The 23412-nt window shown below is 36.9% G+C and overlaps 1 protein-coding gene across 8 annotated transcripts in view; it reads left to right on the top strand.

Annotated features, from left to right (window-relative positions):
- The first annotated feature begins 13434 nt into the window (after positions 1-13434).
- The window catches only part of LOC150109436 (putative nudix hydrolase 6), a 149150-nt gene continuing 139172 nt past the window's right edge, over positions 13435-23412 (top strand). Inside the window, exons 1-2 of one of the 8 annotated variants that reach the window (XM_090408218.1) lie at positions 13474-13582; positions 22878-22948. Coding sequence is in view for 2 of the 8 variants with exons in the window: in XM_090408200.1 (XP_090264326.1) it covers positions 13961-14104 (144 nt within the window). In the remaining 6 variants the exon portion in view is untranslated. Of the gene's footprint in view, positions 13583-13931; positions 14105-14174; positions 14271-22877; positions 22949-23412 lie in introns of those variants that run through there. The other 7 variants (XM_090408209.1, XM_090408226.1, XM_090408252.1 and 4 more) reach the window with 7 other exon arrangements.

The following is a 23412-nucleotide window of genomic DNA, read 5'->3' as shown; positions in this document are numbered from 1 at the left end:
TTAAATAAACGAATAGATTAGCGTCTTGAGAAGGTATCTAAATAAATAAATGTAAGTAGTATTTGTGTTCTTGTTTTTTTTTAGGGCATATGAACTAGTTAGATATTGACTTGAAGCAACGATACCCTTTTACTGAGCTACGAAGGGGGCGGGCTGGAAAGTTGTGATAATTGCCATGAAAGAATTGAGGTAGAACCATGTAAATTACACACTTACACAAAGAACAAATTAATTATCACAATTAGATGAAACATGGGGTTAAAGGGTTTTAAGATATGTATGATATCTGAAGATCAGGACCTCCACATCCTGAAGCGGGCCCCCAGGCCAGGATTTTTGGCAGGCCCCCTACCTGTCACTTAGGTTAAGGACAAAACATTGCTCTACAGGGTTTAAGATCAATTAGTTTAAATGATAACACAAAAGCTTAGCCAAATTATTTTCGATGCACAAAATTGCTAGGGGATTAAGTCGTTCTTGGCTATGTCTAATATACCTAAGAAATTCCCATTATGAACATCTCCAATCTTGGTGTTCTCTCCTTGAAATGCTAAACCTCTGGATGATAAAAATAACGTTACATCTACAATCCATTGCAGAAGTGCTCTTCACTTATTTGTTTCATATTGAATTTGTAGTTGTCTTTATCGATTCCATGTCCTTTCAATGACTGCAAAAGGGATTTCCAAGCCAGATATTGTTCTCTGTGTTCAGTACTATTTTCGTGGAGAGGCAACACATAACTTTTTCCAAGGCTTATTTCTAGGCGAAAATCCTTCTTGGGATAAACTGCTTAAGTTTCTGCTATTAGAGTCGCAAAAAATACGACATGCTAGACAATACAGATTTTTTTTCGATACACCCCATGTTAACCATTCTCTTGGAAAATGATCTCTTGTTCTTTCGTTTTCTTATAGAGCAAAAAATCTTGAAATTTCATACCATTAAGATCTCTTGGCAATTCCTTATAAATCTTTTGGAATTCTTGAAAGCTGATAGTTCGTACTATCTCTTGCCGCATGCTGTTTGAGATTACTCTGGGCCAAATACTAGGGTCATTATATTTTATATCAGATTTTTCAACAGGGCCTGCAGCTGAAGTATCAACTGTATCATATTACTCCATAGTCACTCCTCCTGCAGGTTTTTCACTTGCGGCCTTTTCTTCAGTTGAGGTTCACAGTCGCTTGACTTTCGACTGCTTTATGAGTTTCGATATGACACTGATATTCTGTTTGGATTTAAATGTCACAAACATAATCACCACTTTCACTATGATCAGTACTGGGAACTATGTCCTTTTAATTTTCAGATTTTAAAAATTTGGTTATGAATTGACGACCTTGTGGTGCTTTCGATTCTCTCTCTCTCGGATTTAAGTTTCCTCTTCTGAGCTCCGGACTTATGCTTGTACTTTGAATCAGACATTGGGATTTTATTCATTTTAACTAGAACGTCTTTGCTTGCTTAAGATCAGTTTATTTAAATATTTTTAATTTCTCAAATTTGTATGATCTGGAAAAAAAAATTAAGCTTGTTTCATACAAAAAAAATCATAACTAAAAAAGCTTTACATTTTCTTTTACTAACTAGCAAAATTTTAATTCAAATAAGACAAATCCTTCTCAAATAAAGAATTTTGTAGAAAATTTTCAGTTTCTTGAGATCAACTTAACCAACTAAAACTATCAATTAAAGCTTTCTCTTTTATGAATAAAATAAAATTCTCTCAGCATCTGTAGCGTACGCACCAGTAGCGTAGTGTGCTGGTAACATCGGGGAAGCGTCGGCATTGAAACGACGGCGTGCATAGAAAGCGAGACGGGCGAACGAAAAACGAAAACTAAAGTAAATCCTTTCAAATGAGAAGTTCAGAAGCGTAACCATAAGTCTGAAAAAATGGATGATGGGTTGGAACGATTGCAAAAAACTAGTAGTCCCTCTCAGCATATATTTATTCTTATTTTATAGTTTCTTTTTGTCTTTTGTTAGTCTCACTTAACTAGCCGACCCAACAAGACGGACAACGACCGAGATAACATATAAAGATTTTAATGATAAATACTACTAGTTTCGGCATATAGCAGCCTTCTTCAGGTATTTATAAAGGAAAGGAATACTAATAAGCATTGAATTATTTAAACAAACTGGAAATTACAGGTAAAAATTGCCTCACATAATTGATACATAAAAACGTTGTATTTTTCAAGTTGTTCCAACTGGCGTGCCATTGTTTATTGCAATTGTGCGTGCAAGTTCACGTGAACGCCAATATCGAATAACTGCAGCATGGCTACTGGGATGTTATAACTTAAATTATTATTTAAGTGGACCGGGTTCAGTAGGATTTCCCTTGATTCTACGATTTTCCTTTCAAACTCATCTTCACAGCGAAAAATATTTTCTGATCTATTCCAGCATACAGAGTGGCTTTGTTGGTCATCATTAGGATTATTTGAAAAAAGAACATGACTGGATAACGCAGTTGCATGAGATCTTTTGTATGAGATGTCTCTCTTATGCTCTTCTATGCGCTGTTCAATAGATTTGTTAGTTTGACCAAAGTATGGGATATTGCAATCACACCACAATTTATATACTCCAGGGTACTTAAGGTTGTGATAAGTAGGTTTTGGATGGCTGATTAGAGAGCGGATTTTTGGAAGTGTGGTGAAGAAGGTCCTGATATTATATTTTTTAAGGACTTTAGCTATTTTCTTAGAGACTGTGCTAATGTATGGAATGGAGATGCTACCTTTAAAATTAATAGTCTCTGTTGTGCACTGCTTAGGAGGGTTCAGAAGAAATTTCTTAATTGTTTTTTCAGAGTATCAATTTTGTTTAAAAATAAGAGTGAGGTGATTCATTTCTTTTTGTAGTTCATCTTGTTCGTTTAAGAGAGAACGTGCTCTGTGTCCTAAGGTAGATATAATTCCAAGTTTTTGTGGTGGAAAATGATGAGAAAGATTATGCAGATATCTATTGGTATGCGTAGGTTTTCTGTACATAAAGATTTTTAATCTTTCAGAGCATCGTGTAAGCATAACTTCCAAAAAAGGTAAAGAGTTATTATTTTCTATATCAGCAGTAAATTTTATATTAGTATGTTGGATGTTTAGATGACGAAGAAAATCTGTGAGAGCTGTGTGCCCGTGATTCCAAATAATGAATATATCATCAACATATCTTTTCCAAACTTTTGGTTTAAATGAGAAGGAAATTATGGCTTTCTTTTCAAAGTCTTCAAGGAAGATGTTAGCTAGCACTGGGGACAAAGGGTTGCCCATTGCCGGGCCTTGCTTTTGTTGGTAAATGGAGTCCTTATATCGGAAGATGTAGAAACGAATATTCTTAGCAAAGGTCTCAATTTTATTCCCTCACCAAAATTTATCTATTTTTTTCAAATATACATATATATATATATATATATATATATATATATATATATATATTCATATTTCTAAATTAACTGAGTTAAAACCCGAGAATTATAATACAATGATTTTTATTTGAAAAAACGCAACATTTTTTCGTCAAGAACGACTTCATCAGGCGATAAGAACATAGAAAGATATTAAAAGACACTAAATTAACATTGACACACTCTAAAGCTATACAATTATAAAGCCATAATATTCGACTGTAAATTACAGTTATTATGAGCTTGAACTACAGTCCGAGTTAAAGTTCTATTGTTGTACACCTGTGCGTGTGTGGAATCACGCGATCTCCAGTATCTAATAGTAGAGTTGAAAGAGTCAGGCAAATTATAGCTAAGATTGTTATTCATGTGAAAAGGGTCCAAGGTGATTTCTTTTGACTCGACAATGCGGCGCTCTACTTCATCATGGCAGATGTGTAGGTTTGAAGTTGATGTCCAGTTTATTTCATGTTGGTGGCTTTCGTTGTTCGTGTTTATTGAAAACAGGACATGGCTTGACAGAGCAGTTGCTCTGGTTCTTTTATAAGCAATGTCTCGCTGGTGCTCTTCGAGACGTAGTAAGATAGATTTCTCTGTCTGCCCATAGTAAGGCTTTCCCATTAACAAATGACCTTGTATACACCTGGGAATTGTAGAAGGTTGTGAGGTTGTTTATAGTTGTTGAAGCGTGATCTTATTTTTGGCATAGTCGAGAAGCACGTTTCTATGTTAAACTTCTTTAGAATTCTACTCAGCTTTTTGGATAGTGTGCTGATATATGGCAAGACGATATGACCTTTGGAGTCATCCTGTGTCTCTACGTTGCTACGTTGACGGTGGGATAATTGGTTGTTAATATTTTTTAGAGAGTAGCCATTGTTTTTAAAGGTCCATTTAAGATGTTGTAGTTCCTTTTTCAGTTCTTCTTCATCTGACAGTACAGATCTTGCACGATTCGCTAGAGTTGATATAATACCCAACTTTTGCACTGGATGGTGATGGGATGATGCATGCAAATATCTGTCTGTATGAGTTGTCTTTCTAAATATAGAGACTTTAATTGATTCAGGCGTCTTGGTGAGTTTAACATCTAGGAAACAGATGGAACTATTTTCTTCAATCTTCATAGTCAATTTTTTATCTTGATGGCGGTTGTTTAAGTGGTCGAGAAACTTGTGAAGATTCTCAGTACCATGCTCCCATATGAGGAATATATCATCCAAATATCTAAGCCAAAATTTCGGTTTTAAAGTAAAAGAGGAGATTGCTTTTTGTTCAAATTCCTCGAAAAAAATGTTGGCTAACACAGGAGAGAGGGGGCTTCCCATAGCTAATCCTTTTACCTGTTTGTATAGTTTACCTTCGAATTCAAAATAGCCAGAGTTTACATAGTGAGATAACAGAGAGAACATTTTAATTGAAATCTTGTTTTTTAAAATATGGAGAACGTCCTGTGTCGGAACGTTGGTAAAGAGTGCTACCACATCAAAGCTCACCATGATGTCAGAAGATTTTAGTTTTAGGTCCTTTATTTTAGAGACAAAATCTGTTGAGTTTTTAATATAAGAAGAAGATTTTCCCGCAAAAGCTTTTAACGATGACGCCAAATATTTGGATAACCTGTATGTGGGTGAGTCAATGCTGTCTACTATAGGTCTCAGTGGATAGTTTTCTTTGTGTACCTTCGGGAGACCATATAACCTTGGAATGAGGGGGTATAAAGAGCAGATGGAGAGCCGTGTATTCCGTGGAATTTCTGTGGTCTTTTGTAGAAGATTATTGGTTCTATTGTGTATTTCTCTTGTTGGATCTCTCTCAATTTCCGAATAACTATCTGAATCTAACAGTGTTAAGATTTTTTCTCGGTAGTCTATTTTATATAGAACTACAGTTGCATTCCCCTTATCAGCCTTTATGATTACAATGTCCTTGTTAATCCTTAGATTTTTAATTGCAAGTCTCTCACTAGGGGATATATTATCAGAAGGAGGTTTTGCATTGTTGATTGCAAGAATTGTTTCGATGCGAAGTAAACTCGCGTCTGCGGTAGGAAGTAGCGAAGCTGCCTTCTCCATCTTAGTTAAAAGTAGTTCTTTAGGGATGCATTTTGGTGCCAACACAAAATTTAGGCCTTTTTCGAGAATTTTTTCTTCATCGGGACTTAGCACGTATGACGATTTGTTAATCACCAAATTTTTAAGTCTGCTATGACAATTATTTAAGGTATTTAAGAATTCTAAAGAAGTTTAACATAAAAACGTGCTTCTCGACTATGCCAAAAATAAGATCACGCTTCAACAACTATAAACAACCTCACAACCTTCTACAATTCCCAGGTGTATACAAGGTCACTTGTGAATGGGAAAGCCTTACTATGGGCAGACAGAGAAATCTATCTTACTACGTCTCGAAGAGCACTAGCGAGACATTGCTTACAAAAGAACCAGAGCAACTGCTCTGTCAAGCCATGTCCTGTTTTCAATAAACACGAACAACGAAAGCCACCAACATGAAATAAACTGGACATCAACTTCAAACCTACACATCTGCCATGATGAAGTAGAGCGCCGCATTGTCGAGTCAAAAGAAATCACCTTGGACCCTTTTCACATGAATAACAATCTTAGCTATAATTTGCCTGACTCTTTCAACTCTACTATTAGATACTGGAGAACGCGTGATTCCACACACGCACAGGTGTACAACAATAGAACTTTAACTCGGACTGTAGTTCAAGCTCATAATAACTGTAATTTACAGTCGAATATTATGGCTTTATAATTGTTGTATAGCTTTAGAGTGTGTCAATGTTAATTTCGTGTCTTTTAATATCTTTCTATGTTCTTATCGCCTGATGAAGTCGTTCTTGACGAAACATGTTGCGTTTTTTCAAATAAATGTCATTGTATTATAATTCTCGGGTTTTAAGTCAGTTGATTTAGAAAAATGAACATATCCCAACCCCGAGTTAATAGTACTAATCATATATATATATATATATATCTTAAGCATTGCCCCCACAAGTGAAATCAGATTTATGAGAAGAACTGTAAAATACACATTATTAGACCAAAAAAGTAACGAAGATTTTAAAAGAACAAAAACAAAATAAATAGAAGAAAAACTAAACGATTATAAACAAAAATGGATAAAACATGTAAACCGAATGGCCAACAACCAATATTCTTCTTCTTCTTCTTCTTATTATTATTTTAATTATTACTGGCAACTCCAGTGAGGCTTAGACTCAAGGAGGGAGGCCCTAAACATCATATCAAGAACAACTATTTGGCATTCGCACAGTATCTATCATATTTTTCTTTACAGTCGTGGCACCCGCAAAAAACTCTAGCCGCTTATTCCACTCAATCAAATTTCTCTCTGCATTAATTTAGTAAAACCCCTTCAGTAATTTGAATGTCTCAATCATATCACCCGTTTCCGCCTATCAACCAATTTCTGTAACCCCACAGATCTTCAACCTGTCCTCGTAAGGTACGTTCCATAGACCAGCTATCATCTGGGCCACCTGCATCTGGATCCTCTCTGCCAAGTCCTTATCAAGAAGAAACCCATGGGCACAGATCTACGCACAGTAGTCAAGATGGTGTCTTATCAAGGCTCGATAAAAAAGGAACAATAACTTGCTTATCTCTGCTCGTCAAAGTATTCTTCAGTAACCAAGTGATCTGATGAGCTGATTTAGCCACTTTTGCTATGTGCCCCCTAAACTTCAACTCCCTATCCACCAACACACCCAAATCTCTGGCTTTGTCAACCTCCTGGAATACAACCAATGTAATAGTCTGCTGCTAATTTTTTCACTACAAAATGCATAACCTTAACCTTTGCTACATTAAACTGATATCCATTCTCATTAGCCCAGAATGCCAATCTATCCAAATCATCCTGCAAAATTTTGACATCATGTGCATTCACTATTGCTTTACCCAACTTTGCATCATTGGCAAATAAATGAACAGTTCCTCCCAGATCCTTTCCCATATCATTAATGAACAAATTAAACAGCAGTGGTCCAAGAACAGAACCCTGTGGCACACCACTAGTAAGAGGCCTACTTTTGGGCTCCACTCTTGAATAAGCTATTCTCTGATATCTCTCCATCAACCACCCTCCTATCCATCTCACCAACCCTATATCCATCCAAATGTGCTGCAGTTTACTGATTAGAATTCCATGTGGTATCCTGTCAAAAGCCATAGCAAAGTCCAGCAGTACCACTGTAAATCCATTACCCATATCCAGTTCAGCCCTCACTGTATTATAAAACGCGAGCAAGTTACTGAGGCATGATCTACCCTTCACAAAACCATGCTGTCCTAAATACAGTATCCCATTTTCATCTATCCATTCCTGTATTTTGCTCTTGACTAATATCTTCAAAATCTCGACAACAATTCCTGATATGCTGATCGGTCGGTAATTTACAGTACCAGTCTTGGATCCTCCTTAATGCAATGGAACTATCTTCCCCTCTTTCTACCCAACGGGACTAACCCAGAGCTGAGACTTAAATTAAACAATATGGTCAAGGGAACTGACAATTCCTTTGCCTCTTCATGTAAGACTCGAGCTGGTATACCATATAACTCCAGAGATTTATTTACATTAAGGTTCTGTAATATACTATTCACCTCCATTTCATTCACTTCAATTCCTGAATCAGCCATTCGTTCTCTCAATCCTGCAATATCACAGCCTGGATGATGTACTCTTGCAAAGTGTTTGCTCAGTAATTCTACTATTTCAGCTCATTCAGTTACCTCCCTGCCATTGGCATTTCTTAGAATCATTTTGCCATATACATTTTTTCTTTTACTTGCAGCATATCGAAAAAACTGTTTGGGGTTCACTTTAGCTTGTATTGCTAATTTCCTTTCATAATCTGCTTTTGCTTTTCTTACCACACTAGTTACCCTTCTGGCCCCTGCTTTGTACTGTTCGTGTGCCTGCAGGTCACGTTTCTCCTTAAATTTCATTTACAATTGTTTATTTTTTTGCAGCTCAAGCTTAATGGTGCTATTCATCCATTTAACTCTCACTTGATTTACTCTCTGGACTCTAGGTATGCAGTCAGCACCTCCCCCAAAAGCTCATCAACCACTTCCCATTCATTATCAACATCCAGCCCCCTTGTAGTTTAGCATGCCATAGCACTGATCCAAGCAATCTCCTAAGCTTGTCATACTTACCAGCCCTTTAATTCATCATGTACCCTGCATTAAATGAAAATTCCACATATTTAGCCACCTCCCAGGTTAAGACCTGATGATCACTCCTACCAATATTCTAAAAAAAATCCTAAAATATAACTCAATTAAACAGAGAAGATAGGGGAGACCTCAAAAAAGGATATTGGATGGATAATGAGACCAGAACAGATATATACCAATGGATATATACCAATATGGTATATATCCATAATTAGTGTTGTGATGATGAGATACGTCTTAATTATTATTATTATTATTATTATTTCAGAAATCCAGGGAATCAAGGACTCATTGAGGGAGACTGTAAATTACCCAACCCAGCTATCATACCTTCCCTTAAATTCATTTACACTAGATGCACTCACTACCCCAAAGGGCAAATTATTCAACTCACTCACTGCTCTCTGAGAGAAAAGCCTAGCTCTTACCCTTTTCTTGACTGAGAACAACTTTAACTTCTATAGATACCCCTGTGTTCTCTCTCTGCCTACCATATAACAAAAAATTTCATCAGCTGAAATGCTATAACACCCATTCAAAAGTTTATAGACCTCTATCATATCTCCAATCTTTCTCCTGTTAACCATCTGTAATCCACATACTCGCAGTCTGTCCTCATAATTTAAATCCCATAATCTGGATATAATCTTTGTAACTCTTCTTTTCATTCTTTCCACAGCTTCTTTATCCCCTTGAAACCCAGGAGACCAAATTTGTGCACAGTAATCCAAGTGTGGTCTTATCAAAACCTTATAAAGAGGCAAATTTACTTCCTTATTTTTACATGTCAAGGTTCGCTTCAGCATAGAAATTATCCTCTGAGTTGTATTTGCAACGTTTGCTATGTGACCTTTGGACTTTAAATTCTTATCCACCAATACACCAAGATCCCTTGTCTCTTCAGTTTTTTGAACCATAACTCCGCTAATATAATATGACTCTTCTTTTCATTCTTTCCACAGCTTCTTTATCCCCTTGAAACCCAGGAGACCAAATTTGTGCACAGTAATCCAAGTGTGGTCTTATCAAAGCCTTATAAAGAGGCAAATTTACTTCCTTATTTTTACATGTCAAGGTTCGCTTCAGCATAGAAATTATCCTCTGAGTTGTATTTGCAACGTTTGCTATGTGACCTTTGGACTTTAAATTCTTATCCACCAATACACCAAGATCCCTTGTCTCTTCAGTTTTTTGTACCATAACTCCGCTAATATAATATGCTGCAGTATCTCTAATCACGCCAAAGTGCATAACTTTACACCTACTAACATTAAACTGACAGCCATTTTCGTTTGCCCAGATTTCCAGTCTATTCAAATCATTTTGTAATTGCTAAATATCAGTAGCAACCCTGATTGCCCTGCCTATCTTCGCATCATCAGCAAACAATTGCAAATCTGATGATGGACCCTGCTTGAAGTCATTAATGTATAGATTGAAGAATAATGGTCCAAGGATTGAACCCTGAAGTGCACCACAAGTTACCTTAAATCTATCAGATTCATACCCACTGTTTACCACTTTTTGATACCCGTCTGTTAACCATCCCCCTGATCCAAGTCAATAGATTATGCTTCAATCCCATATTCTCCAGTTTACGCAACAGCCTATCATGTGGTATCCTATCAAATGCCTTAGAAAAATCCAACATTAACATACTGTATCCATTTCCTTTATCCAACTCGGCCGTAACATTGTTATAAAATATGAGCAAATTGCTAAAACATGAGCTTTCTTTAGTAAACCCATGCTGTTCCCTGCAGAGTATAGAATGCTTGTCTATCCATTTCTGTATGCGAGTTCTTACTAACGTCTCTAAAATCTTCACTACCATACCTGAAATACTAATTGCTCGGTAGTTACACATTAGATTTTGAACCACCCTTGTGCAATGGAACTATATTACATTCCTTCCATTCCTGCGGTATCATTCGTGAGCTGAAACTCAATTTATACAAATGTGTGAATGTCCTAGCCAATTCAGCTGAACAATCCTTTAACAAACGGACAGGTATTCCACCTGTCCCTATTGACAAATTCTTATCCAGGTTATGCAAAAGCTCTTCAACCTCATTTACATGAACCTCTAATTCTTCAGCCAACGTAGCAGTAGCACTACGTTGGATGAAGAGTTAGAGGTTATGCACCATACTACATACACCTGGTTGATATATCTTCGCGAAGTGAGCACTCATTAACTGAACAATCTCCTTAGCTTCCGACACTCGTGTACCAACTGCATTAAATAAAGTTATTCTTTCACATTCATTCTTTGTTTTGCTTGCGGCATAACGATAAAATTCTTTTGGATTGCCTTTAGCTTGCATGGCCAATTTCTTTTCATACTCTATTTTAGCTCTTCTCACAACTCGTTACTTTTCTGGCCTGAGTTTTATATATTTCATAACTCCTCTCACTCTTATTCTCACGATACTCTCTCTGCATCATCTTCTTCTTGTGGAATTCTAGCTTAATAAGGCCGCACACCCATTTCACACTCAACCTATTTACTTTTTGAACACTAGGGATACTTTCAGATACCGTCTTATTCAAGCACTTTTTTCAAAGATTCCATGCATTGCTGACATTTTTTTCATTCAGTAATTGATACGATGGAACCAAAGATAATATTCTTCTAAGTTGATCATCATAATTTTCCTCTTTGTAATTCAGCATATAGCCTGATTTAATCGGAGTTTCAATACAAGTAGATACTTCCCAAGAAAGAACATTATGATCACTGTCACCAATTTTTGGTAAAATAGCTATATTCTTGACAGAGATCCCTTCTGACGCTATAAGCAAATCCAACACTCTTTGATCTCGAGTTCCTTCTTTCACATGTTGCTTGAGAAAGTTATCCCGCAACAATTCAATAAATTCCTGTTCTTTCTGATCATGAGATTTCTCTTCTACCCAATCAATGTTTGGAAAATTAAAGTCACCCATAATGATCATTCGCTTGGTACCCATAAGTCTAAATTGGCGATGCATTTCTTCGTCCCCTACAACTGAGCTGCCAGGTCTGTAGCAACACCCTACCATATATTTCATTCTGTTAACCTCCACTTCACACCAAATAGACTCAAACTCATCGCTACATGGGACATTGTTACCATCACTGTTTTCTTGTATCTCTACCCTAACTGGACTTAAGTCATCTGATATCATTAGTAGACTTCTCCTCCTCTCCTATCTCTTCTGTTCATTTCTAAAAATAGTATATCCTTTACACTCGATCCCACTTACCATACCTGATTCTGATAGCCAGGTGTCACTAATGCCAACATTCTTAGGCCACATCGTATTCAATAAAGCAACAAACTCAACCCCTTTGATTCTAATGCTCCTGGCATTTGTGTATAGACATAATAAATTACGAAGTAGCCTATTCTTATAATTAGATATGCAATGCATTTGGTCTTGTTGTAGAATTTTCTCTTTTCCCTCCCCAGACATACTTAAAAGGTCCCGAACCCAAAGCATATTTTTCCACTCCTACGCCACATACATAACCATGTTCAAAGGCATTTATATCTTTTTCACGTTTGTATTCAATAGCTAAACTTACACACATTTCCCCCCATTCCTCCCTTGATGTTCTAGTTTTCCTGACTCTCTTGCATTAAGTCTCATACCAAGAAGTAATTTCTCCAGGCTTCTGTTATATCAGTTATATCTGATATAATTCTGTTATATTAATTGCTTTAATATAATTTCTGTTTGAGGTGTTTATCAAAACTTTTCATCCCCTCCCCGATCTCGCGTATATTATTACTATTATACATGACAACTCCATGGAGCCTGACTCATCGTGGGAGGGCACTTAACTCAGTTCGAAAATATATCTCTTGTTCTCCACTACTCTGTAATTCTCCTTCTACTACATATTATATTATAGCGATATAGGAAATGTAAAAGAACACAATCATATTTTTATGTTCAATTTTATATATACTTTTAACTCTTTAATCTCATTGTTTGGGGATTATAAATTGGCCCTAGTTTTTCGGGGGCTCCAGCTACAGCTTCGTGCGCCTGTGCATAAGTACAGCCCTGAGTGGTGGCTTTTACCTCAGTTGCTCTTTCATAAAGGTTCACAATAAATCTAAATAGGCGAAATCAGATTTCGAGCATGGGAATATTATCTTAAGAAGAAGCGGTCTAGGTCACATTAATCGGATGGTTGTTGAAATAAAATGTTATTTTTCTTGATTTTCTGTTAGCAAAATCGTCGATGACATTGGTTAAGTCTATTTCATAATAATGTAGGTAATTCTTAATCTATTTTATTTGTAAAAACTCCTCTCACAACTAGCAACACCTACTGCAATTGTGAGGAAAATTCGCAGTAGTATTACAATAATTGGAAATGAGTTCTTGAGATTGTATTTTATAATTACTGCAAAAGTTCAAAAAAAGTTCAAAGTGTCGCGCGGGGGGGACCCCCCTCCGCTCCTCCCTAGCTATGCCCCTGCTCCTATAAATTTGCTAGCGAGATAATCCGCACGTTTGCTGCCGTGTAGGGAAGGTGGTTGGTGTAAAGAAAGCACAAACAGTGCCAAAATAAGTGCGTCCAGGCTGGATTTTCTGTGTCACACAGAAAATCCAGCACTCGATGAGTTCCTGGATGTCTGGTTATAATAATAATAATATTTGTGTATTAATGCTCTAAAAATGAATTCAACGTACTTTTGTTTAACCAAAAACAATAACAGGCTGTAACTTCATTAACTGGCCATCAGGTGGCATTGAGAGTTTTGGGATATACAAGAATGTTATTTGAATGTTGTAACTTACTTGTATGCTGGTTGAGTAATTGTGTATTCTAATATCGTACGCATCTTAGAATTGATTAATTATTTGATAGGGGGTTCGATAAATGCTTTTTTTTAAATATATTCCACAGCGGTGTTTTGTCCTTTTTGTAAGTTTGTAAACAGACCTATGATCATTCCCTTCCTTTCAAATAACGCATTTTTCACCATTTTCAGTGATTACATGAATAAACGTGATTACCAGTTTCAGCTCTCACTTCTCTAAGTAGGACAAAACTTGAAAAAGAATGTCTCGACTCGAAATTAGCATGTCATGCAATTTCTTACCTTTTAGTGGGAATAGCGCAACTTACTAAAATTCCGGGTCGTTTCAGGTTTGGGAATTAATCCATTTCGAAAATCGGACTCCTTCCCTTCCAACAGCCAGTTCTTTAACATGGTAGCCTATGGGAGACCGTTGTGGACGCCCTAATGCGTGAGCGGGTACCTCGTCTTCGTTCTACCGGAAGAGTTGTCACCGGAAGGGGATGAAATTTCAACATTGCATGAAAATTTCATGCAATGTTGAAATTTACCAAACGAGACATTTCACGTCAAATCATACCAATGGATTAATTCAAAAACTAAGGATTATCCGTATTTCCAGTTGGTTGCGCTGTGACATTCTGCAGGTAAGGTATTGTGTGTCATGCAATTTTGAAAATTTCCAAACGAGACATTTCACGTCAAGCCATACCAGTCGAGTAAATCTTTATTTAATAACAGAACTGTCTTACATCACACTGAAAATTGAATATCTTGATCCAGTGATACCATCAGAATTTGGCAGTAACCAAGGTAAGGATATTGACTCTGATTGGGAAGAGTGATCATGTAGTGTTGGTCTTGACCTGAGGGATTGTGAGACATGATTCAGATTTTGAAGGGGTATACACTGCTTAGAAAGAAGTTAATGGTCACCATAGTGTGATGAACAAACAGCAATGGCATTCACCTTAATAAGATGTAGAACCTTCTTTCGCTGTGATGACTGCAGCAATCCTATGCGGGGGGGGGGGTATACTTTCCAAAAGCTAGTGTAAGATAGTGATTAATGGGAATTTTGGACCATTCTTCCTGTAGGCATGTAATGAGGAAGCATTGCATTGTCCAGAATGTTCAGATACCTCTTGGAGTTCAATGTTCGTGTCACCACAAACAAAAGTCTGAGGCTAAATTAGGAAAAACAGAACCATATCATCACATCGCCACCTCGAAATTTCCTATTTGGGGTTATACACTAGTAAGAGATCGTCACTGGGCCTCTGCCACATCTGTCTATCTGCTGGGTAGAGGGTGTAGTGCGATTTTTTCACTCCATAACACAGCTTCCCGAGCTTCCGCATCTCACTGTATACATGCTCTTTGTACCGCTGAAGATGATGCTGCATGTTGATTTGGGTAATGTGGGGCTTGTATATATTCCAGTCCTACCATGGAAACCCATGTTGTGAGCCTTAGTTCTGAATGTTTTTGTGCAGGTTCGTGTTCCAGTCATTGCCTGGAACTTCACATTCAACATGTTGCTCGAGGAATTGTGGTTTTTACATATTATCCTTCATAGCACCCTATGGTCACATTTGGTGAATGTGGTGGATCATCTACTGTGTGTTGCACTTGCAGTTGACTCCCTGTACTTCCATCTCAGTATGGTATCACTGATTGTTAACCTGGGATGGCCCAGTTTGTCAACAATTTGCTGAGCATATAGGCCTGCAACATGGCATCCTATCACAGCCTCTTAAACTCCATCAGTTCCCTTTTTTTGCAGCTATTTCACCCAGACACAGTTGCACTGACTTGGGCACATCATATTCCTCCAATTCATACCGACTACAAACACGTGACTCATTACATGCCATGATGCACTATGTCCATGAGGTGTCCATTGACTTCTTTCCAAGCAGTGTATATGGAATTACAAGCAGATGATTATGACAAACTGAGGAACTAGCTTGGAGCAGTGGCACATCATAAGAATCTGGAGAAGAAATTAATAACAGTGCATAAATGATTGTCAATCAAGGAGTGCTTGAAGGAAGCATTATCAGACTTGTATAACCAGAGCCAGGAGGATAAACTAGGGAAAAGTTAAATAGATGAATACTATGATTAAGTGGGAGTTGCAGAAAAAGAAAAGTTGTAGAGTATAGCTCATGAGCAGTACAAGGGAAGAAGGGTGACCAATATGGTAAGGAAGGCAGAAGTAAAATGTGAGAGGATGCCAAAGAAAGTTTCAGAGAGTTTTTTTGCTATATGACAAGTAAAAAAAGGAAGAACAACTATGGACGGATAACTTTAATGAAATTATCATTAAAGCAAACTGAATAGTTATAGTTACTGACTGACCATTTTGGAAGGAAGGATGTACTACCATGCAGGTGGAGAGGTGACTCTCTCATAAACATGGCTTTCCTTCTTTCACAGACTTCTAACCCCATCCATAGTTTTGCTGATGACAGCACTGTCCATTCCTTCTTTCCATATCACAAATCTTATAGTGCTGAAACATTCCATTTAAGATCTTCTATGACCAGTATCCTAAACACTGATTTCAGTGATGTAATGACAAATTCATTACCTTCATTGCTTCCTTTAAAAACATAATTCTATTTTTTTTTTCCCTTGAAAAATTACCAAAGTTCTACTTCCCTTCCCTTTGATAACATTCATTTCAACTGTCAAAACTATAACTTTCCTTCTTGGACTGATACTTTAGTGTATCCTGCCACAAACACATCATTGCTATGTCATTCCCAGCTTCCAAAACCTAGACATTCCCTTTTTCACTCAAGTTTCCAACTGTCCAGATACTAACTGCAAATCCATCATATTTGGAATGCTACTCTCCCATTTAGGGTAGTATACCCAAAAACTTCTCAAGAAATTTTTGATGCTATCAAACACAGGACAGCTTAGCCATTTAGTAGTTAAGTTAAAGAACACACACACACACACACACACACACACACACACACACACACACACACACACACACAGATACTTTCCTGGTCACTCTTTAACAAAGCTGGCATCTGTTTTATTTACAATTAACATGTTGTTCATGTTATTGACCCGGTTCAAATTCCATCTACGACAAGCAACCTTTATTGGGTGTTTTTAATCAAATGGTGAGTTATCCAGTTTCATATGGATGTTGAGTGTATTTTCTCCTGGAAACTTAGGTTTTTCATCCCTCAAAATTCAGACTGGCCCCGTAAACACAGATTTACAGGCATAAATACTTGCCCTTAGGGGATGTATCAGAGGAGCGGCAAACCGGTCCTCTGATACATCAGAGGTGTATCAGAGTGGATGGGTATTGATGATGACTTAGTGTACCAGTAAGTTTCTATACTCCCTCTCTCTAGCAGTGCATTATGTAATGCAAAAGCAAACTGAAATAATGCATGCTTTTGAATAAGACCAGAGAGTCAGTTTACACATTGCCTTTTTATTATTATTATTATTTAGATCTAATCACTGTTTAAAGAGCCAGCATTCATCATTCCTCTCATTTCTGCTAAACATACAATAAATGTTAACCCTGGATGCTAAAGCAGTCTTGAAATATAACTTTTGCATCGGTCTCTGATGTCTCTATTTTTTAAATCCTCAAAAGTGTTACTGATTTACACATACATAATAAACTAAATTACTTGTAGTCAGAATTGGGGTCAAGATAGCCTCATAGTCAGAATAACTAGCTAGATTTTGCATGGTAACTTAATAAAATTTGGAAATTCAAAGACAGGATCAGTGAGCATCATGTCCCATAACACTATTTGTGATGAATGGTTACACTGAATGTGCTTAACCTTGCTGTATTTAAAACAGTCCACCATATAAGATAAAAAGCCAAACGGCTATTTTTTCGGGCGAAGTTAATTAAATTAAGGGGATAAAAATCCCTTATTATTTTACAGCCAGTATGTGAAACTCTGAGATCAAAAACTATGATCTAAGAGTTTCATGCCGAAGAAAACTATCGGCGAATCCAAGCATAAGTGAACACCTGGTAGTACAACACCAAGGCAACTCGAAGCAAAAGGTGGAGCAAGATCCCTCACTATCCTTGATATTTTCTTATAATGTAAAACACAGCTCCTTGGAGATGTAATACTGCCTTACATTATGAGGAGACGTCACTACCCAGACTGGTTTCAACCTTTTTTGAGGTCTCATCAGTGAGTAGGTAGACCTGGATGATATATGAGACCTCAAAAAAGGTTGAAACCGGTCTGGGTAGTGACCTCTCATAATGTAAGGCAGTATTACATCTCCTAGGAGCTGTGTTTTACATTATGAGAAAATATCAAGGAAGTGAGGGAGCTTGCTCCACCTTTGCTTCGAGTTGCCTTGGTGTTGTACTACCAGGTGTTCACTTATGCTTGGATTTGCCGATAGTTCTTCGGCATGAAACTCTTAGATCGTAGTTTTCGATCCCAGAGTTTCGCATACTGACTGTAAAACAATAAGGGATTTTTATCCCCTTAATTAGTCCACCATATAATTTCTCTTCAATCCCAAAAGATTGTTGCCAAGAGATATACACAAAACTTCGAAAGCCTTGGCTTATTTTGGTGTTAGATGACTTATGCTGTCATTCTTGGGTCTAGCACACTTAAATTCTGGCTTACTAATATATTGAAGTCTCATCACCAGAAATAAATAACACCTTTAAAAAATGAGGACTTTTTTTACACAGACTAACCATAATTAAAAATTTGCAACAACAAAAAAAAAATTATTTTATTTATGTAATTTTATATTTTTCCTACACATGAGAAGTACAAGAACCTATCACACATCAGTGCCATGTGTTAGATACAAGGATTGAGAAGAAAGAAATCTGTTGACATTTTTCTTAAAGAGCTGGAGATTGAAGTTATTGCAAAACGCATTAAGAGTAAGGCAGTTCTAGAGGGTAGAGATAGATTGAATAAATTATTATTGAGCCTCCATTGCTCAATTAGTATAGATAAAGTTCTTTGGTCGGAAAGACCTGGGTTCGATTCCCATCAGTGACGTGAAGAACCTTTATCTGGTCTCTTTCAAGTAAAGGTGAGTTAGCCAGTCTCATACGGAGGTAGGGGTTTTTTTTGCCCGGAAACTTAGGTTTTTCGTCCCCCTAGAACAGACACATTGGACCCTGAACACATGCATCTACAGACATAGGACACACACCAGGAGGCGTAGAGCTTGACCACCTTATCCTCGATATGGTAGCCATTAAATGTAGAAAAAAATCCTCGACACAGTCAGGTAAAAGAGGAGGAAAGAAATAAGAAGGAATTATTATTATTATTATTATTATTACACCTCTAGGGAATCAAGGAAAAAACTCTTAAAACTCATTTACACTATATGCAATCACTACTTCAACAGGGAAACTGTTCCACTCACTCACAGTTCTGTGAGAGAAAAATCTAGTTCTCACCTCTTAACCGTATGCAGACCTAACTTCCACAGATCCCCCCCCTTGTCTTCTCCCCACCCTCCATGTAATGAAAAATGTTATCAGCTGATATCCTACAATGCCCTATCAAAAGTTTATAGACCTCTATCATATCACCCCTCTTTCTTCTATCTACCAGTGTCTGCAGTCCACATAATCTCAATCTGTCCTTGTAATATACATTCCATAACCTCAGTTATCATCTTTGTAACTTTTCTTGCAATCTTTCTATGAGTTCTTTATCCTGTTAGAACCCAGGAGACCAAATCAATGCACAGTAGTACAGGGGTGGTCATATCAAAGCCTTGTAAAGAAGTAAAAATTTCCATATCCTTATATGTCAATGTTCGTTTCAACATAGCAGTTATCCTCTGAGTTGTATTTGCGGTTTTTGTTATGTCACTTTTGAAAATAAACTTTCTATCAACCATAACTCCAAGATTTCTAGCCTTGGCAATTACTACAAGCATAATCCCACCAATAAAATATATTTTTCCGTGTATAAGACGCTCCCATACATAAGACAAACCCTACTTTTTCGAACCCAAAATTAAGAAATCAATATTTTAAACATTTCCACTGTCTAATCATACACTCAGTGGGAGGAGGTCCAAACTGTCTATCTGAAACTTTATTTCCATGTTTTTTGCATAATTGATAACTTTTAACTTGAAGTTTGAAGAATATGACAATCGTTTTTTATTTTTGGACATTTTTATGGGCTAGTGCTCAAAATATTGTTAATGCGTTAACTAACCACAGCAACGAGTTGCAGACATATGAGTGCTTTCAGAGTTCCAATTGATTTATTCAGAATCAGCTGTTAATGACGTCAGTCTACAGAGTTAACAAAGGCTAGTGATTAGTATCCTGTTTGCAGAAAACAAGATACCAGCAGTTTCTCCACAGCAAACGCGGGTTTCTCAACCGGTTACTTCCCGTGTATAAGATAACCCTCAATTTTTGGTTTAAAAATTTTAGAAAAAAGTATCACCTTATACACGGAAAAATACCATTCTGTTGGGCACCTTACTCTACAACTCTGTCTCCATCACTCAATCCACCATCTACAACAAACCGCAACTACCATCATCATCATCTACACCAACACCATCTACTGACCACCACCAATAGTATTTTCACAGACAATCACAAACACCCCTGCCCACATCGGGATTCGAACCTGCAGCCTTTTGACTGTAGAGTGGATATGCTAACCACTCAGCCGACCAGACTGGCATATATATATATATGATTAATATATAGATTAAACAATAGTGATCCAAAGAAAGACCTGACCATCAGCTACCCACTTATCCTAGTTAATAGTTCATACTTGAACTTCATATTCTCTAGTTTACGCAACATCCTTTAGTGTGGTATCCTATCAAATGCCTTAGCAAAATCCAACATTATCATATTTTATCCATTCCCTTTATCCAATTCTTTAGTATATCCATGCTGTTCCTTGCAAAGTATATGTTGTTTGTCCACCCATTTCTCTATGCGAGTTCTTACCAACTTCTCTAAAATCTTTACAATTACTCCAGAGATGTCAATAGTTAGACACTTCAGTCTTTGCACCTCCCTTGTGCAATGGATTATCATTTATTGTTTCCATTCCTGTGGGATCTTTTCTGAGCTTAGATTCAAATTATTTAAACATTAAGGGCCTAACCAGTTCAGCTGAACATGTGCTGATATCCCATTTGCCTCAATTGGCAAATTCTTATCCAGATTATGCAAAACATATTGTATACTATATTACATACATCGGGTTGATAGATCTTGGTGAAGTGAGCACCCATTATTTGAACTATCCCATCTGGTTCTGATACTGTCTACAGTTAGTAAAGTTATTCGTTTGCATTCATTCTTTCTTTTACTTGCAACATAACAATAAAGTTCTTTTGGGTTACTCCCATAACAGTTATATTCTTATCCACTCAATCTTGAATTTTGCATTTCACCAGGTTCTCTAAATATTGGTTTGTATATAATTTGCTACTTCTGTCTGGAAGCTTCCTTTATGCAACAGAACTATTCTGCCCTCTTTCGGCAGAATAGTTTATAAGTATTTTACCAGAACAAGTTACCACAAGAAGTTGACAGTTTATTTTTCACTTGGTTAGAATATAATAAATTTAGTTTAATCCCTTTATCCAAGTGTGAGCAAACAAAGTTTGTGCCTGAAAGTATCTTCAGGATTGGGTTAAGGTGGTGCAACACCAGGACGACTCCTTGCAAAGGTGGAGCAAGCTACTAACACTCCTATCTCAGTATCTCCCATAATGCAAAACACATCTCCTTGCAGATATGTCTAATGTTATGCATTAAGGGATCTACCTATAGGAGTTGCCAAATCTATTTGGCAACTCCTATAGGTAAAGATGATCTTGCTAATGCTTCTGGCTGGTATCTCCACTTGGGCCTGGCTCCCACTGAAGAGACCTCAATAAAGGTCGAAACTAGTCTGGGTAGTGGCCCTTCCCTTAATGCATAACATTAGACATATCTGCAAGGAGATGTGTTTTGCATTATGGGAGATACTGAGATAGGAGTGTTAGTAGCTTGCTCCACCTTTGCAAGGAGTCGTCCTGGTGTTGCACCACCTTAACCCAGTCCTGAAGATTCTTTCAGGCACAAACTTTGTTTGCTCACACTTGAATAAAGGGATTAAACTAAATTTATTAAGTTATCATAAGGTGTTTTAACCTTATTAAATAAAAATCTCAGGATGAGAGATAGATGTAGAAAGTATTTTACCTTGGGTGTAATAAATGTTAAAGATACCACTGTTTGCTTACTTGGGAAATGGAGTAATACCAGGTTTAAAATAGCTTGGTATCTTTAACATTTATTATACCCAAGGTAAAATACTTTCTACATCTATCTCTCATCCTGAGATTTTTATTTAATAAGGTTAAAAGACCTTATGGTAACTTGTTCTGGTAAAATAAGCTCTGTATTACTAAAATCTTAGTATTTCTAGTCTGGCTCCCACTGATGAGACCTCAGTAAAGGTCGAAACCAGTCTGGGTAGTGGCCCCTTGCCTTTAATACATAGCATCATACATCTCCTCTAGGAGATGTGCTTTGCATTAAGGGTAAATATTAAGAATAGTGATCAGAGCTAACCACCTTTACCATGAGTTGCCTTGACTTGCACTACGTGTGGGGTCACCTAGACTTGCAATATTTGCAGGGGCAAACTTGACTTACTTGTCTGTTTGCTTACTTGGGAAATGGAGTAACAGGTTTAAAATAGCTTGGTATCTTTTAACATATATATATATATATATATATATATATATAACCACTAGCCTACCTATGATACAAAGGTACTATAAGTAGATCTCAGGGGGCATATATTCAGGGTGTGTTAGATGTGCGGTTCACACCCGTGGAATAGCGATATCATCGATATTATATTTTGCCATTTATTGCTGTTAAAGACTCCCCTAATTGTTTCCCGACAACACGATTCCTAAAATTAAACAATATACTAATGCTTCATGAAGAGGACACTTTTCAATGCATAAACATTGCATCATTTGCTTAATAGCCCAGGTGTGGGGTCACAAATATTTGTGTTCCCTTTGTTCACCTTTGTTCCCTTTGAACAGATGTACAGATGGTGCATGGGCCCAAATTCTTATTGTTCCAGTGGTTTTAAACTGCCCAGAAGGGTGCTCTCTGAGACAATAGCACCCAGAAATCACTGGCTGTGAAGGGTTATTGCATCAGCCAATTTAATCGTACATTGTCATTTGTCATGAGTTGCTATTTTTGTTTTTTGAGTTTCATCTGTTTCTTGTGCGTGACATGTTTAGGACACTGATATAGACAATTTTTAATATATAATTTTATATAAATAATTTATAACTCCCTGGAGGTGTCAAATAATAATAATAACTTTTTTGCCCATATTTACAATGGGAAAACAGTGTTGATGATCTACTAAATGTCCCATTTTCTGCCAGAGCTTTTGTGGATTTCATGATTGTAGTAGAAAGAGGTAAGCTTCATCCTCCTCTTCCAAATTTAATATTATATTTACACCTTTGAGTAATTCAAATATACAAAACCAAATATAGTATTCTCCTTCATTATTGTTTTCTAATATATCTTAAACACATTGTTCCCCGCTCTATGTGGATTTGGCTTACAATTAATTGATAAATAAAGTATTCAACTCTATCTTACAAGTAATTGCATTGCTAATGTGATATGTGCTCTTAAAACTTTCATACATTGATAAAAATGCAATCATGTGGTCAAATTGACTTGAATTTTGAAGTGCAGGTTGCATAAGCCACACAACAGCACACCCAACTAAAATGAGAATGTGATGCCACTGGTGTGTGTGTGTATCACACAGCAGTTACTTCAGGTCTGAAGTAACGTTTCTGGTGGCTGAGTGGGCAAAAACTCTTTCTAAGTATATCTTCAATCAGTTCCTAAGTTAGTCTAGGAAAGCAG

This window comes from Typopeltis vanoorti, chromosome 2 (genome assembly GCF_054136105.1).
Source record: "Typopeltis vanoorti isolate ZY-2024b chromosome 2, IOZ_Tvanoo_1.0, whole genome shotgun sequence".
Taxonomy (NCBI): domain Eukaryota; kingdom Metazoa; phylum Arthropoda; class Arachnida; order Uropygi; family Thelyphonidae; genus Typopeltis; species Typopeltis vanoorti.
Note: the sequence above shows the minus strand (reverse complement) of the source record. Positions and strands in the feature narration are given on the sequence as shown.